General features: G+C 46.9%; 1 protein-coding gene across 1 annotated transcript; it reads right to left on the bottom strand.

Annotated features, from left to right (window-relative positions):
* Positions 1-352: 352 nt before the first annotated feature.
* Positions 353-14,962, bottom strand: CRTAM (cytotoxic and regulatory T cell molecule). The gene is made up of 11 exons (XM_054176005.1): positions 14,914-14,962; positions 12,148-12,294; positions 9,330-9,482; positions 9,019-9,150; positions 5,006-5,176; positions 4,172-4,243; positions 2,403-2,474; positions 2,133-2,234; positions 1,624-1,770; positions 1,197-1,280; positions 353-483 (listed from the first exon to the last, which is right to left on the bottom strand). Exons 1-11 carry the CDS (start codon positions 14,960-14,962, stop codon positions 353-355), a joined length of 1,260 nt encoding a protein of 419 aa, XP_054031980.1.
* Positions 14,963-15,163: the final 201 nt, after the last annotated feature.

Raw genomic sequence — 15,163 nt, 5'->3', positions numbered from 1 at the left:
TAGCCTGTGGTCCTTGGAGCTAATTGTGTGTTCCCTTGGCAGGACCTTAATTGCTGATAGGACCTGAGATGGGATTTGATGAGCTCTATTTCTGGCAGTGCTTAATGAAGTCCTTTGAGGATTGCAAGTAAGTCACTGTGTTCATTACTAATAGTTACAGGTAAATCAATGTGCTCATTACTAATAGTTTTCTAGGAGCACCAGGCCCATCTGCCTGTCCCACCATTTAAAGAGAAGCTTTGAGGGTAGCTGTTTGTACTTCTGCCCCTTGAAACCACATTAAGATCAGAGCACTGTAATGTGACTATCAGGACCCAGTGGTGTTTCTGCAGGTTGCACAGGTTTGCCATTGCTATACATCTGTTTCCTTTCCACACCCAAACAGTTTCTCTCTTGTTGCAATGTTTTTGTCTCTTGGAGGCTTCTGGGTAGTTTCCATGCAGCCTTCTGTCACGTACTGCATGCTGGGTTTCTGACTGACAGCTGAAAGATGAACACATGTTGGTTGGTGGATTTGGAAAAGAGGAGGGGGTACCTGCATGCTTGAAATATTTTGTAGCTAAAAACACTTGAAAAGGAAGAAAAGGTTTGAAAAACATTCTAGGACTAATTATGAGCCACTTTCCCTTTTAAAGCAGTTCAGGTGCTGCAAGAAACTCATGTGGAAAGACGCTGGCAAAGTTCCCTCGTGTTTTGCCACACAGGCTTATCCACCTGCCAAAAGACGCCTTGGTGCAAGTGTGGAGCAGAAACATCCCAGCTGAGGAGCCAGTCACTGGCTGGGGACAGGGCTGACGAAGCTTGGGTGTTTTGGTGGTGGTGAAATCAGCTAAGAGCCATTCAGGATGGTAGTATTCCCACTACAGGTCATGCATAGTGTTTCAGTACATTAGATTTGGAAGCTATATATAAACCCATTGTGATAACCCAGTCTAACCTATCAGTCTATCTATTATCCAGTTCAACTAACCTATCCTAGCTAACCTAATTGAAGCTAAGGCTTTAATTTTGTAGTTTCACATCACTCCTGCTGAAGCTATAATGTCTCTGGTGGCCCTCCATGTATGAAGGGCTGGCTTTAGAATATTCACAGTTTAAACCATGCAATTTGCAAAGCAGGCTTGACTGCAATCTTCTGCTGTGGGCAGCAGCAATGCTTTACCAGGAATTGGTTTCTGTTGGTTAAAGCTTTTTACCATGTCCGTTCTTCTCATGGCCTGGGCAGTCTTCATTAGATCTGGATTTGTAACTCTCCAGTGTCTGCTCTGAGACATCATTTTCTGTGCAGAAAACAAAGGCAATTAAAATGATGAGCATTTTTCCATGGCCATTCCTCACTCTCTGCCTTCAGCATAAAAATGCTGAGAGAAGAGTTATAAAGTGAGGGCTCAACCATCGTGACCATCTAAGAGATGTGCTTAAAGTGATCATTTCATGGCTTTTGTGGCATCTCAGTTACAAGGACTCTTAAACAGTTTGCCACAAGTCAAAGTCACTGTTTATAGGAGAAGGACATTTAACCAGAGGCTGCAGGAGCTGTGTCTTGTCTCTGTTTAACAGGCTCCTCAGCTCTCCCTCTGAACACAGCCCAACCCAGCAACTGCTGCTGCTGCTATCACTCACCTCTCTTCCACACTCCATGAGCTTTTTTCAGCTTCCTCATAAAAAGCAGGACAATGATAAGCAGTGCAAAAATCAGAGCAGCCACCAAGATGGGCAGCAAGAGATTCTTCTCCTTCTTTTTGATGCCTTCAGATTTCGGATCTTCCTCTGTAAAAGAGGCAGATGTACATTTGTGCTGTTAAATAGGTTCCCAAGAGTCTTTGGTAGAAGGACATATCCTGGACCAGGGAAGATGAAGATGGTGAGAGAGCAGAAGTCACCTATTTGACTTAATCACAGACTAAATAATCATGCAACATAAACCACAGCATTTCTTGCTTGTGCAGAAATCAGTGCTTGGGCCTCACAAACAGTAGCATTTAGCTTTCTTCTAGGTGATGAAAATGGTTGTGTTTCTGTGGTCTTTCTCCAAGCCGGCAAGCCAGCATTACCCTGACAAATGGTTTGGAGGTGGACATGTGGCCAGGGAGGACCAGCTTAGTGTAAGAAATGTTTAGAAGCTGTCATACCAAAGGTGATGGAAATCACAGTCACATTTTCACTTGGGAGTGGGGCTTCTGTCTTGGAAAGTTCCTCTTCTGTGACGTTGCCATTGAATGCTGCTTCAGTCCCTGGAAGAATGGAAAGGAGAATAGCATTTGTCTGAAGGGAAAAGTGGTCCTTAAGAAATGCAGAGGGTTTTTCTGTACTCTTTTACTGTCTTCATAGCTCAGAGTGGTGTGGTCACCCAGTTGCCATCCCTGCCTCTGCCACCCTTGTCTGATGATGTGAGGTCATACCGTTTGGGACATGATAAGTTGATGAACCAGCCAGTCCTTCCTTTCCTGCTGCAGGTGGTGTTACTTCAGGCCCTGTGCAAACAGACAGAGGTGAGCTCTGAGTTTCTTATGCACACAGACAACATATCCTTGTAGAGTTGACACTGATTCATAACACTAAAATGATAATGTCCACTGTGCCTACCAAAACTTGACAGTCAGAAGAGATTTTCTTCCTTATCCAAGCACACCTAGTGAAAGTCCTGCTTAAGATTCAGGCTCCCTTTCCTTATATGTTCATCACTGTAGGTGTGAATTCTTTATTGGGTTGTAGCCATCCTGTGGCATTTGTAATCACTGATGCAGCATGATGATCCTAATGGTTTTTTCCAACCTAAATAATTCAAGGATTCCAGGGCAACACAGCTGGTGAAGTGTCTAGGAAAGAAGTCTTATGAGGAGCAGCTGAGGGACCTGGGAGTGTTTAGTCTGGAGAAGAGGAGGCTCAGAGGAGACCTCATTTGTCTCCACTCCAAGGAGGCTGCACTGAGGTGGGGGTTGGTCTTTTCTCCCTAATATCAGATGATAGAGCAAGAGGAAATAGCTTGAAGTTGGACCAGGAAAGGGTTAGGAAAAAATTTCTTTGCTATAAGATTGGTCAGGGGTGGGAACAGGCTGCCCAGGGAGGTGGTGGATTCTCTGTCCCTGGAAGTGTTCAAGAAATGAGTGGACATGGCAGTCTGGGACATGGTTTCATGCTCATGGTGGTGTTAAGTTGGTGGTTGGTCTTGGAGGGTTTTTCCAATCCAAACAATTCTATGCTTCTGATTTTGTGTTTCTATGTATTTCTAAGACAGCCAATTGATTTTTCTCATTGCAGGGCCTGTCACGTTCAGCAGGTGCATGTGACCAACTTGGTGGGGTTTGGTCCAACCGATTTGGATAGTGGAACTCTGAATTCTCCTGCTGGAAATAACTCCTCCGTTGAAGAACTGCAAGCTGCAGGCTGCTGCGTGCACAGATTAACTGTTGTTGTGCAGTGCCACCTAGTGCAACCATCCAGAGAAATCCCAGCCTGGCCTCCTGCCATGCTGCTACTGCTGATGTCGTTCTGCATCTAAAAAGAGATCTTGTCTGCTTTCCCAGCTGTAAAACCGAGGGTTCTCCACACAAGCTAGAAATGCTGTGCTTTATGTTATGTGTGTGGGCTTGTAATGCTGTTCTCAGTGGCATTTCTGTCCTGGCTTGGTCAATTCCTGTAACTAAGACCAAACTTACAAGCAGATGTGAAATCTGGTTGGAGGTTTTGCTGGGTGGGTGTCAGTGCTGAGCTAGCAACTACTGGATCTTCTGGTGCTGCAGAAGAGATGGTTGGTTGGTCAGATCCTAAAGGAACAACCTCACCCCCCCCCCCAAACATAGGACAAAAATCAGCAGAGACACTTTGCTATTGAACTGATCCTTGAAACTTGCTCCTTTTTGGCTGCTCTGATCAGTGGTTAGACCTACAGTCCTATCCCCCCACCTTCAGTTTCCCTGCCCTCCAAATATATTTAATGCTATGAAATGATGGGGGGTGGAGGGGGTGGAAATGAAGTGAAACCTTACCAGTAGCCTGTGGGTAGCTTGGAGTGGAGGTTGTGTTGCTCTTGAGATCTGGCACTGGTGTGGTCACTGGGGAAACAAAATAGGCTGTGCAAAATGTCCCTCAGTGCTGATGGCAACTGGTTGAAACACTGCTCTGCTTGTCTGTGCATCAATTAAAAAGAGACCAAGCAATGAATGCCTACCTGTAGGCTGCTCAGTCTCAGGGACATGTGTGTCCACCTCTGGTGCAGCTGATGCAGGATTTGGTTTTGTCACTGAAAAAAACCCACAACCCAACAGCAATGCATCTTTCAGAGCACTTTAGGAGCATTTCTTGAATCTAGCAATCTAAGGCAGAATCAAATCTGAATGGTTAGATCCATTCTAAAGATGAGGTGGGAGGCAGAGTTTACCCTGAGAATTATTAGACAGGCAGCTTCAGTGTTAATTGACAATCTTTACACCCTGCTGGCTCTTCCAAGTGGATGTGTCTAGTGCACAGAAGGCACAGGAAGCACACAGCTTCTGACAACAGAAACTTGGAGTTATCTTTAAAGCTTTAGGACAAACATCACCTGAATTCTAGCAGTAGCAGTGGGGAGCTAACCTCCCTGGGCTGCTGTGGTTTCATGTTTAACAGATTTTAAGGTAGTTAGGAAGCAGGAGAAAGCCTCCAAATCTTAAGTTGGAGTTGTTCTTTTGCCCTCGATAGCCCTTTCATTTAAAATAGATTCTACATGTAAGGCAGTATCACAGGATCACAGAATCAACCAGGTTGGAAGAGACCTCCAAGGTCATCAAGTCCAACTGATCACCCAACCCTAACTAATCAACCAGACCATGGCACTAAGTGCCTCATCCAAACACCTCCAGGAACATTGATCCCACCACCTCCCCGGGCAGCCCATTCCAATGGGCAGAAACAGAAGAATTCAAAAAGGAGACTGTGGGCTTCAGCTCTGCCTACATATCTGCATAAATTTCACCACTTCAAAATGGTAAAATGGGGTAGCCTTTGGTGGAGGAGCCTGCAGTACCTGTCCTAGGGAGGTTCTCAAACAGGAAAGATGACATCAGCTTCTCTTCTCTCAGTGCTGGGTGGCGAACGGCGCAGCTGGCTGTGGAATTGGGCCCATAAGCCAGGACTGTCAGGGTGCTGGTTGTGGTCCATTTCTTCCCATCAGCTTCTAACTTGTGCTTAGTGTCACCTATACACCCGTTGGAAGAAAACATTTAAGTGCTTTCTGGTCAAGAGCAATTCAATGAAAAGCCTTCCAGGCGCCATCTGCATCGCTTTGGTGTGCTAGAGCAGCACCTGATTGCTGTGCAGAGTGCTTCATTGTGTAAATGGGAGCCCAAAGGCAGCAAGGTCAGGCTTGCTTCCTCAGCAGCTAAGTGCAGACCTTGCTGTGCCTCCTGCGCTCAGCCCAAAGCCTCTGCTTGGTTTTATGACTGGTGTGGGGAAATTCCACTGCAGCACCATGCAAAAGGTCTCCACTTTTGGTCCTTGCCAAAGGGGATAAATTCCTCTGCTGTGTGCTACGGCCATGCATGGCCTGCAGTGGGGGAGCCTCAGGGCTTGGCACCTGCTGTTTTGCAGCACGACTGAGAGCTAGAAAAGTTCTGCTTCGTAGATGCCTAGAATGGTTTGGGTTGGAAGGACCCTTAAAGATTATTTAGTTTCAACTCTGGTGCCATGGGCAGGGACACTTCCCACTAGACCACCTTGCTCAAGGCCTCATGCAACCTGGCTTTCAACACCTCCAGGGAGGGGGCATCCAGGCTCTCCCTGGGCAACCTGTTCCAGTGTCTCACCACCCTCACTGACAAGAATTTCTTTCTAATATCCAGTCTAAATCTACCCTCCTTGAGCTTCAATCCATTCCCTCTCATGCAATTGCTGCAAGCCCTGTAGTGGTTGTGTCCAATTATGCTGTGTGATACACAAGGGCATGGAATTTGTGTCCTAACAGCTGTGGATTTGTTACCCCAAACACAAAAAGAAGTTGTGCCATATGTGTGGATACTGACAAACATGCACAAATAAATATTGATGTGCAATACTTGAATCTGGAATAAATAGACCTTTATATAACCCTATGGTACCCTGCACAAGTCCTCCATCATCCCTTTTCCCCTTTGGCAGCTGGAGAAGTTAACCATAAAGATTAATTGCTTTGCCACAGTGAATCAGAGAGCAGAATGTAACTTGTCTGGTGTGGTCTCTGCTCCTCTAGGTAATGCTGACTTCTACTCACTTATATGATAGGGAAAAATAAAAGGTGTGTTTCATGTGGCACAAAGAGAGGTGTTTGAAGCACTCTGCTAGAGAGAGAGAGGTTTGGGTTGGGTTTTTTCCCCCCCAGATATTTACCCCTGGTGGCAGACTGGAAGTGTTTAAAGAGACTGAATGGGGTGTTTAGTGCCATGGTTTTGTTGATTAGATGGTGTTGAGTGATAGGTTGGACTTGATGATCTCAAAGGTCTTTTCCGAGCTGGTTTATTCCATTCCATTCCATTCCATTCCATTCCATTCCATTCCATTCCATTCCATTCCCATTGTCTGTTTGTAGTGTAGAGCTGCTTTGGAAACAGCCTGGTGCTTTCCCTCCATCTGTCACCCTTGGTAACACTCATTTCTTAAACGAGAGGAATTCCTCATTTCCAAATTAGCCTTTACAGATAACTTGCTGTGTTACACAGATCAGTATTTCTCAACCCTCTTTTCATCTCCAGCAGGGTCACATAAGAGCTCAAAAGGATTTCAAAGTGGGTTTGGTTTTGGTTTTTTTTTTTGGAGTTTTGGTTTTTTTTTGCTAGGAAGGAAATAATCTTTGCCAGCAACAGTTCAGTAATTACAGCTGGTTTGCCCCTGCTGAGCCCTGGTGGAACCGAGGTGCTGCCAGTAATTAAGATGTATTAGCTAGTTTCTGATTAGTATAAATATTTGCAGTAAGTGATTAGAGCTGAGAATGGGGGGGGGAGGGAGGGGAGAAGGCAGTGTTACTCAGAGACAGTCACCTTCCAAAGGGGAAAGGCACTTGCAGAAAGTCTGAGAAGCAGTGCACCAAGGCAGTTTTTCTCCCCCTTTCAAGCCCCCATGCAAGGTGTGCCTGGGTGAGGTGAAAGCAGCAGCTCACGTGATGCCCAGCCACACCTGAGCCTCATCCCAGGTAATTGCAGCACAGGTCTTAATTGATTTCTAGGTGGCCTGGTGCTGGGCTGGAAGCTCTGCTGGGACCTCCTCTCATGGCTGGCTGGGACAGTGCAGCAAGGACAAGGAGAAAAGGTAGGAAAGTGGATTTTTCTGATGTTAAAGTAGGTGGAGAGGTGTTTAGTGTCTGTGTTGTTACAGAAATGGGGCTTTATCAGGCCAGAAGTGAGGCTCTTTCACGTTTAAAGAGCTCCTGTTTCTAGAAGACCATAGGGAGCAGTGTATGTAAATGCTTGGCCACGTTGCTCCCCTGAGCTCTTCGCAGCAGGGACTCCCCCCAAGCCCTTACAGCCATACACAGCCCTGCTCTTCCCCCACACCCCGTGGTTCAGAACCTCCTTTTCCAAGACCTGTCTACTTCTCCAGAGCAATCACAGGCAGCTCTCTACCCTGGCTTTCATGTGGCCTCTTACCAGCTATACTGCTTTCCTGGAGTGCAGCTCCCTTAAAGCTCAGGGCTTTCTACAGTTGCATTAATGTCTGGCGATCTGGCAGACAGGAGGGTTTTTTTCTTCTAGCCTTGATTTCTAGCTATGTTCTGCCCAGCACACCTCTCTGCTCTTTTCCAGAGCTCTGAGTTTAAAAAAGAAAAGAAAGCCACCTTGTTGGGGTAGGAAGATTACAGCCTAAGCCTCGAGTATGTTGCTTGATGATGCAAAATACAAATAAGAGCTTGTTAGTGCATCGAAGGAAAAGATATTTGTATCTCTGGGTATTTTCCTCACACTTTGGTAGAGATTTCCTCTCCACTGTGCTACAGTTACAGCTGCTAAGGTGGTGGTTATTATTAGAACCTGGTGTTCAGGGCAGCTATTTATGTAGTGCACAAGTGAAACTGAGCTATGTGGCGGCTCTGTTCCTCCTCCTGCTTGTCCACCTAGATGCCTGCAGGCTAAGGAGAGCCTCAGAGGGCAGAGTGAGTTGTGTTTCATGAGCTCTCCTTTTCCTTCTGCTGGTGAGCTGCCTGGCTCTGACAGATTCATGAGAGAGGAAAGCTGCTGGGGTGTGTGTGTGTGTGAGCTGAGGGAAATCTGCCTACCAGTTACAATGTAGAAATAGTTGTAATGGATTTATTAGCTGAGTTCATGCTGGGGTTTTGAGAACTCTGCCCCCACAGTTTTGGTTTCATTTTATTTCAGTGGAATTTCACTCTGGACTCTTAAGGGATTTTTGGTGCCAAGTGGTGGTGTTCTGGATATGGGCAAAACAGATGAGCTCTCTCCCTTGCACAAACACTAGAATACAATGCTGACTATTCTCCAAACCTGCACCAGGGAGCCAAGTTGTACTGAATGAGTGGGGGATGAATGGTGGTCCCAGCTGATGTACTGCAGAAGGTGTTTCAGCCTCCAGTATTTTTAAACACAGAATGGTTTGGGTTGGAAGGGACCTAAAAGATCATCCAACTCCAATCCCCCTGCCATGGACAGGGACACTTTCCACCAGCCCAGGTTGCTCAAGGCCTCATCCAACCTGGCCTTGAACACCTCCAGGGAGGGGGCATCCACACCCTCCCTGGGCAACCTGTTCCAGTGTCTCTCCACACTCACTGAAAAGAATTTCTTTCTAATCTCCAGTCTAAATCTCCCCTCCTCAAGCTTCAATCCATTCACAGAATCACCAAGGTTGGAAGAGACCTCAAAGATCATCAAGTCCAACCTGTCACCACAGACCTCATGACTAGACCATGGCACCAAGTGCCATGTCCAATCCCCTCTTGAACACCTCAAGGGATGGTGACTCCCCTCTTGTCCTCTCACAACAAGTCCCTGCAAAAAGCCCTGGGCTAGTAAGAAGAAATTGTTAGTAATCAATCCTTGGTCCTTTAACACTTACCTGGGAGCTCTATCCCATTGTCCAACAGCCAGGTAATCTGGGGCTGTGGTTTACATCCTTGGGTATAGCAAGAGAGTGTAATGCTTCTTTCTGTGTCTTGGGATACTTCCAGTACAGGATGAGAAGGAGCAGCTGCAGCAGTAAGATTTAGCATCAGTTACAGCTATTTGGCTTTATGGATGGCTGCATACATAGCATTACTTAGAGAGGCTGAGCTAAGACAGGATTATGTTGTGCTAGAAATGCAGCTGTGGAGTTGAGGAGCTGGCTCTGTTCTGCTCCTCTGGAACAAAGCAGATGGAGAAACTTACCTAATACCTCCACAGTCTTGTTCTTGCTTTTAAATGGGGTGCCATAGCAGAAGCATTTGTATACCCCTTCATCCTGCACCGTGATATTGGACAGCTGGATGGATAATTCATCTGTTGAATGATGGAGGAGTTTGTATCTCTGGTCTCTTAGAGCTGTAAAGAAAATAAAGCCCAGCATGCTAAACATGTTGGTTCACAAGAGCAAGACAGATAATCAAAGCAGTAATGGATGAGGGTAGTTTTCTTTATTGCATCTGCTTAATTCATCAACACTTGAGGTAAGGGAGCAGCTCTAGCACAAAGCTCTCCTAGCTGGTGCTGAGCTAGTGCAGAGGCAGCAGTGGACTGAAGAAGGAAGTGTGTGTCGAATACCATGGGTTTATTTTCTTGCTTTCACTTTCAAGGGGGTTTTATTCCTATGTTCCCAGGTATTAGAGCAATTTGGGTTCTTTAAGTGGCTAGATGGATCAATATGAACAAACATTGGGGTGTGAGGCTACAATATGTGGTCAGAAAAGCAATAAGAGTTTTGAATAATAGGGAACAAATGTGTGAACTGAGGACCTGTCCCTTCCCCATTCCCCAAGCCTTTATTTGGCCTTGAAAGAAATCACTTCCCCTCTTGGGGTGTATTTTGTGATAAATAAATGAACACTATGGTCAAGATGCACCTCTTCATTAACTGCTTATCTATTGCTTGGTTTGCTTCTCCTCTCCTTGTCTAATTACTATGATTTTAAAGAGAGCATCTCCTAGGCTGTTTGTGCTCTGCTGTCCTGACATTCTGGTTTTTGCTTCACTCCTCCTTGACCTGGTTTCAGCTGTCTGGGCTTAAACCATGACACTCCTGCTGACTACCACATGGGAGTCCTCGGGGTCAGGAGGCCAGCAAGTCACATGAACTATTCCCACAATCACAGCACAGAAAGTGTAACCTCCTGCCCCTAAACTGAACTGAAACTGGGGATATGTACCAGACATCAAGGGGTGGGGGGGGAAAGATTCCAACAGGTAGCTTTTTATTTTTAATTATTTTTTTTTAAGCTGAGGTCTTGTCAAAATATGGAGAAAATGATAACAGTGTTTTAATTTATGGGAGTGATTAAATATTAAAGGATTTTTGCAAGCAGCATCATGTAAGGCTCGTAGCTAAGCTGTCATCTTTTTAGCTACAGTGAGGCTGGAGGGAACTGATTCACGAAGTGGTTTGCTGGAGAAGCAGCGTGACAGAGATTCACAGTGGGGATTGAGAGTCAAAAACCAATGGCCCTGTGCAGTCTTCATCTTGCAGAGCTGTTGAATCATAGAATCAATAAGGTTGGAAAAGACCTCAAAGATCATCAAGTCCAACCTGTCACCCAACACCTCATGACTACTAAACCATGGCACCAAGTGCCATGTCCAATCCCCTCCTGGACACCTTCAGGGATGGGGACTCCACCACCTCCCTGGGCAGCACATTCCAATGGCTAATCTCTCTTTCTGGGAAGAACTTTCTTCTCCCCTTGAGCCTAAACCTCCCCTGGCACAGCTTGAGACTGTGTCCTCTTGTTCTGGTGCTGGTTGCCTGGGAGATGAGACCAACCCCCACCTGGCTACAGCCTCCCTTCAGGGAGTTGGAGAGAGCAAGAAGGTCTCCCCTGAGCCTCCTCTTCTCCAGGTTAAGCAACCCCAGCTCCCTCAGCCTCTCCTCACAGGGCTGTGCTCCAGACCCCTCCCCAGCTTTGTTGCCCTTCTCTGGACACCTTCAAGAGTCTCAAAGTCCTTCTTAAATTGAGGGGCCCAAAACTGGACACAGGACTCAAGGTGTGTCCTAACCAGTGCCGAGTATAGGGCTGAATGACTTCCCTGTTTCTGCTGGCCACACTATTTCTGATGCAGGCCAGGATGCCATTGGCCTTCTTGGCCACCTGGGCACATTGCTGGCTCGTGTTCAGCCAGCTGTCAACCAGCACCCCCAGGTCCCTTTCTGTTTGGCTGCTCTCCAGCCACTCTGACCCCAGCCTGTAGCACTGCATGGGGTTGTTGTGGCCAAAGTGCAGCACCCAGCACTTGGACTTGCTGAATGCCATCCTGTTGGACTCTGCCCATTTGGATCAACAGGAGGAGAGAGATCAGGACCGGGGGACATGAGGTGCAGAGAGCTGTGGTAGTTTTAGGCTATGCCTTTAAAATTTTGTTGCAGATTTTGAGCAGAAAAGTAGACAAATGTAAACAAATCCCTATTGGGTGTAAAAAGGAAAACTAAAGATAATTCTGAACAACTTGCTAATTGCAAACCCTGTGTATTTTGTTCATATCCATTGCACTCCATTGTAGATTGTAGTTTTGCTTGTAAATACAGCTTCCATTTGCTTCCAACTGGGTTGGTCTGGCAAAGTTAATGCTGGGGGGCAAATTTCAACCCACCACAGAGTGAAAGGCAACCCAACTGTAATGTTGCCTTTCCAGCACATATTAGGAGTCACTGCTTGTTTTCTACACATTCCTTCTTGATGCACTACATCAAATACCCTGAGGAGCCAGAGCAGTACCCAGGGCTTTTTAGGCATGTCCTCTTCTGTGTCTCTTGTAAGGCAAGAGTGAGTTTTTTTGTGCTAATCTCTTGGTGCTGGTGGTAACTACAGCTAAAAGCTCTAGTGCCAGACCACTCTTGTGGGGGTTTCCATTTCAGCAGCTTACTGCCGGAAAGGAGCTGAACGTCAAACCACCTCGAGCGGTTGAGTCAGACTGGCCATGGGTGGGAGCAAGGGAAATCCACTTCTGGGTGACCCTCCAGCTCCATGTGGAAAGTATTGTGCTCAGTTTTCACACTTACCCCTCTGGTTGTTGAGAAAAATGGCAAACCCATGAGGGTTTAACCACTGCAGGGCAGAACTGTTGTCGGTGCTGAGGGTGCAGTTCAGGTTTAGGTCCTCTCCTTCCTTTAGAGTTACAACTTCACTGCCAGCTCCTGGAAAATCCCCTGACAGAGAAGGGGGGTGGAAATTAAGGAAACCCAGGTATTAGAAATCTGACATGAATTGGCTGTGTGCTGCAGCAGTGGCTGGCTGCATGCTGGACAGGTTGGACTTGATGATCCTTGGGGTCTCTTCCAACCTTAGTTACTGTGATACTGTGATACTGGAGCTGATTTGCAAGTGGTGCAAATCACAGCTCTGAAAAATGAGATTATTTTAGTCACAGAATGCCAGGTTGGAAGGGACCCCAAAGATCATCAGGCCCAACTTTTTAGGCAATGGTGGAGTTGAAATGAGCTGGCCCAGCGTCCTGTCAAGCTGAGTCTTCAAACTGTCCAGTGTAAGGGAATCCACTGCTTCCCTTGTGAGGTGATTCCAATGTTCTGACTGTTCCCATGGAGAAAAAATGTCTTCTGGAGTCCCTTCCAGCCCAGTCTGTGAACTTAGAGCTGCTGTGGCTGATTTACTGTCAGATATGGCACATCAGTGCCTTTAGCTTATGTTTCCTTCTGATTCCACTTTCATCTCCTAGGGTTTCAGATGGCTTCTCAGGGCTCGTGCTTTGTGGGGGTCATTTACAGAGGGTTGTTAGAAAAGCAAAACCTCCTTGCATGGCTTCCACTTGTGAAGACCTGTGTCAGGAGATGCAGAGAGGGCCTTGACTGTGGTTTTCCATGGGGCTCTTCTGCACTTTTTTCATTGTGACTGTTTCCTGTTGCTAACAGCAGTGTGGGGTCTTCAAAGTCACACCTTTTGAGGTGGGAGCAACAAGAGAAGCTGGGGGTGTTGCTTGCTTTTCTAAAACAGGAAAACCCAACCCTCGGAACAGAGCCTAAAGGTAATTTCCATGAGAGACCATGGCTTCATTCAGACCATGATTCATGGGTCAAATTTCTTTCCTTGTGTAGGGGACAGCTTGATGTGGCTGTGGTCTTCAAGCCACTGTGGCACACACCACAGTATGGTCACTGGGGCATGGGAGAGATGCTCCTGTGCGTTGTATCTTGCAGATCTCAGGTGCACAGCTACCTGGAAAAATATCTGGCATGAAGTACAGGGATACATCCACCTTCTTGGCAAGGAAAGGCAACAATTGCTTTCCAGAAATTGCAGGATGCAGTGGAGAGGAATGGTTTGTGCCTCTGGCTGCACATCAGAAGGTGCACAGAGAACTCGTGGCAGTGATATGCACTCAGTGCATCATTTCAGAGCTATCTTTAAACCTGCAGCCTGTAGAGACATCCTGGTTAATGATTTTCTTTTTTGGCTTCTGGTGGCAGACCTGTGAGTGGAAGTCTGAATTCATTCTGAGGGCCAAGAGCAGCTAGCAGTTGTCAGCAGGTACAAATTCATCCTGCAGAAGGCTATGTTGGTGCTGGGGGCTGAGGGGTTGTAGACTGCAGAGTGAAAGCTGCTGATTGGGAGCAAGTCTGAAGGGCACTGCAAGTGTTAGCTCAGCTAGAATACAGCTGACAGCCCCTTAGGACCTGGCTTCTGCCAGGCACAATCAATGGCAATAAGAGATCCTAAGCACATAGTTGTGCTGCTCGGACACTGAGATTTGAAGTGGCCTCTGTGTGAGTGCATTAGCCAAGTGTCAGCAGTGGCACTGCCCTGCTTTCTGCTCCAGCATTCCTCAAGAAGGGAGAGAGAGACTATTGCATTGTCCAACACCAGGCAGGTGTGTGCATTCCATCCTCAAAGGCTGGGAGGGAAGCCTGCCAGACTCCTGAGCTGTAGACAGCTGCATTGCTGCTTTCCTTACTTAAACCTACCTCTATTTGCCATGCTCCAGCATGAATCTCTCTCACACTCCTGTGTATCAAAGACAGCCTAGCAAAGTAGGTATAAGTTGTATCCTCTAGTAGGAGTAAGGAGATTAAGCCTTTAAAGTGCTTTTCATTTTCAAAGTACTTTACAAGGGCTTTCTAAATTATTCTGACTTCTCCTGTTAGCTTCTTCTGACACAACACATGAACCAAGGTGCACACAGATATCCAAGCCATGGAATGCAAGCAGTGATCTGCCCAGATTTTAGGGACAACCTTTTGTCATCTCAGGCATGCCGCCAGCTGCTAGGAGGTGAACAGCTCTCATGGCTCCTGCATTTACAGGAGAAACTGGAGTTGAGCACCAGTGTGCTTTGGAAATGGGGTGAAAGTATGAAAATAACACCAGCAAAGCTGGCTTGCACTTGGGCTGCTGAAACGCTGGGAATCAAGCTCTCCAAGCTGGGCTGCTTGTAAAGGGGAGATCATAGAGATATTTTGGCCTTCCAGGATCTGAAGGGGGCTACAAGAAAGCTGGGGAGGGATGTTTTAGGGTGTCAGGGAGTGACAGGACTAGAGGGAATGGCACAAAAATAGAAATGGGTAGACTCAGGTTGGATATTAGGAAGCTCTTCCCCATGAGGGTGGAGAGACACTGGAAAAGGTTGCCCAGGGAGATGGTAGAAGCCTCATCCCTGGAGGTTTTTGCAGGCAGGCTGGAGGTGGCTGTGAGCAACCTGCTCTAGTGTGAGGTGTCCCTGCCCATGGCAGGGGGTTTGGAGCTAGATGATCCTTGGGGTCCCTTCCAAACCTGACAATTCTATGATTCTAGGTAGGACAGCATGCATGGCTTACCTTGCATCAGGAACAGAGCTGCGACGTGTAGCACCCTGGTGAAAGTCATGCTGTGGTTTGGGTGCAGGCAGGCAGCGCTGGCTTCCTCTCTGCTGGGTCTGCCGTGCAGCAGGTCCCTTTTCAGCACGGGGGGAGCAGGTTTACCATGACTTCATCACTGATGGGGTCTTTGCCTCCTTTCCTCCTTTCTGCTGTCCCACTCACTCCTCCCACTGTCTCACATTTCCTATGTGCTGGTGACTGCTGAGAA

This window comes from Dryobates pubescens, chromosome 34 (genome assembly GCF_014839835.1).
Source record: "Dryobates pubescens isolate bDryPub1 chromosome 34, bDryPub1.pri, whole genome shotgun sequence".
Classification (NCBI taxonomy): Eukaryota; Metazoa; Chordata; class Aves; order Piciformes; family Picidae; genus Dryobates; species Dryobates pubescens.
The sequence above is the reverse complement of the archived record's forward strand: the minus strand, read 5'-3'. Positions and strand labels throughout refer to the sequence as shown.

Bases quoted from the DNA above. Each gene is read 5' to 3' on its own strand.
- CRTAM (XM_054176005.1), bottom strand. From the start codon at position 14,962: ATGACTTTCACCAGGGTGCTACACGTCGCAGCTCTGTTCCTGATGCAA. The intron at 5,177-9,018 runs GTAAGTGTTAAA...ACGGGTGTATAG, and splicing joins CAATGGGATAGAGCTCCCAG to GTGACACTAAGCACAAGTTA. The intron at 1,771-2,132 runs GTATGACAGCTT...CCTCTTTTACAG, and splicing joins TGTGATTTCCATCACCTTTG to AGGAAGATCCGAAATCTGAA.